Here is a 1185-nt window from a genome sequence, read left to right on the forward strand (position 1 = left end):
CGGAATAGTGAAAGAAACCGTGCGGCAAAACCGTGCCAGGGTGGCAAATTAGGCTCCGCTCGCGACTATGCCCATTTTTCCTATCAGATGGTTCCTACCACTTTTTATTTTTCTCCCAGTTGGTGTGCTCTCTTGAATGATATGGTTGATAAGATGATAATGCAAAAGAAGTAAAAAAAGATTCACAAGTTGTGCCAAATACGAAAGCAAACAGTCAGGAAAACTCAGCTTAACCAGGGAACCAATCTCCAGTCAGCGTGACAAGAACTCAGCCAGGAGTTTATCCAGGGATGTCCAGTCGAGAAGCAAGTCAAGGGAAAAAGCCAAGGACATGGACCCGTGAATGGACAAGGCTCAGCTGCGGTGACATTAGTTCTACACGGATGCGGAAAGGAATCGTCATATTCGATCCAAGCACCTCCTAACACTTCTATATTTGTTTTCCGAAAAAATTAGAGTTGCAGGCAGATCTCGGCATAAACGCGCAGAAGATGTGCAGCATTTACGCAAGAGATGTTAGTAGACTGCACATCTGTTGCGACATTGCTGCACAACTGTAGGGGATGTGTAGGGTAGTTGATGCGCGAATGTAGGATATTCAGCCGATAGCCCCCTCCCCCTCTCGTTGTTCGCTTTCATCGCACTTGATTAAAACATTTGCTAAAATAAACATTTTTTGAGAAAATTGGGAGATACAACAAATGAGGGGAATAAAAAAACAAAAATAGATTACAGTATTTAGATATGATGTTATATTTTTTCGTCTCCTGGCTTGATCTCAGATTGTTCCTCAATACACTCGTATTTTGAAGTCTTCGTAGTTGAGTGTCGGTTTCTTACTTCTATCCTAAACCGGGGTTTGGCTGAGGGTGTCGCTTCTATTGGAATGTCCGCGTGGTCCGACGCCTTCTCTCATCCAACACTTGACTTCATAGTGATCTGTAATAGGAAACACGTCATGAGAGTGACTATTTCAAGCTATTCTCAGGTGAGCTTTACTTTAAAAAATTTAAAAGCTGCGAAAATAACATAATCCGATATTTTTCGACTCAAAGAAAACTAGTGACCAGTGTATCCTCTCGACACGATTTCGATAAATTTTCGAAATTTTCTCGACGAGTTAAAAAACACATTTTTCGAAAAGACACACTGATAGTGGCTTATTTTGCAATAGTGATGGAATTC

The 1185-nt window shown here is 41.4% G+C and overlaps 1 protein-coding gene across 1 annotated transcript; it reads left to right on the forward strand.

The window, feature by feature from the left end:
* Nucleotides 1–136: 136 nt before the first annotated feature.
* CBG25303 lies at nucleotides 137–157 on the forward strand (the record flags this gene model as incomplete). Its single annotated transcript, XM_045238501.1, has 1 exon — nucleotides 137–157. The coding sequence occupies one exon, from the start codon at nucleotides 137–139 to the stop codon at nucleotides 155–157; it is 21 nt and encodes a 6-aa protein (XP_045099264.1).
* Between the last annotated feature and the right edge of the window lie 1028 nt (nucleotides 158–1185).

This window comes from Caenorhabditis briggsae (assembly GCF_000004555.2).
Source record: "Caenorhabditis briggsae complete genome, chrI, whole genome shotgun sequence".
NCBI lineage: Eukaryota > Metazoa > Nematoda > Chromadorea > Rhabditida > Rhabditidae > Caenorhabditis > Caenorhabditis briggsae.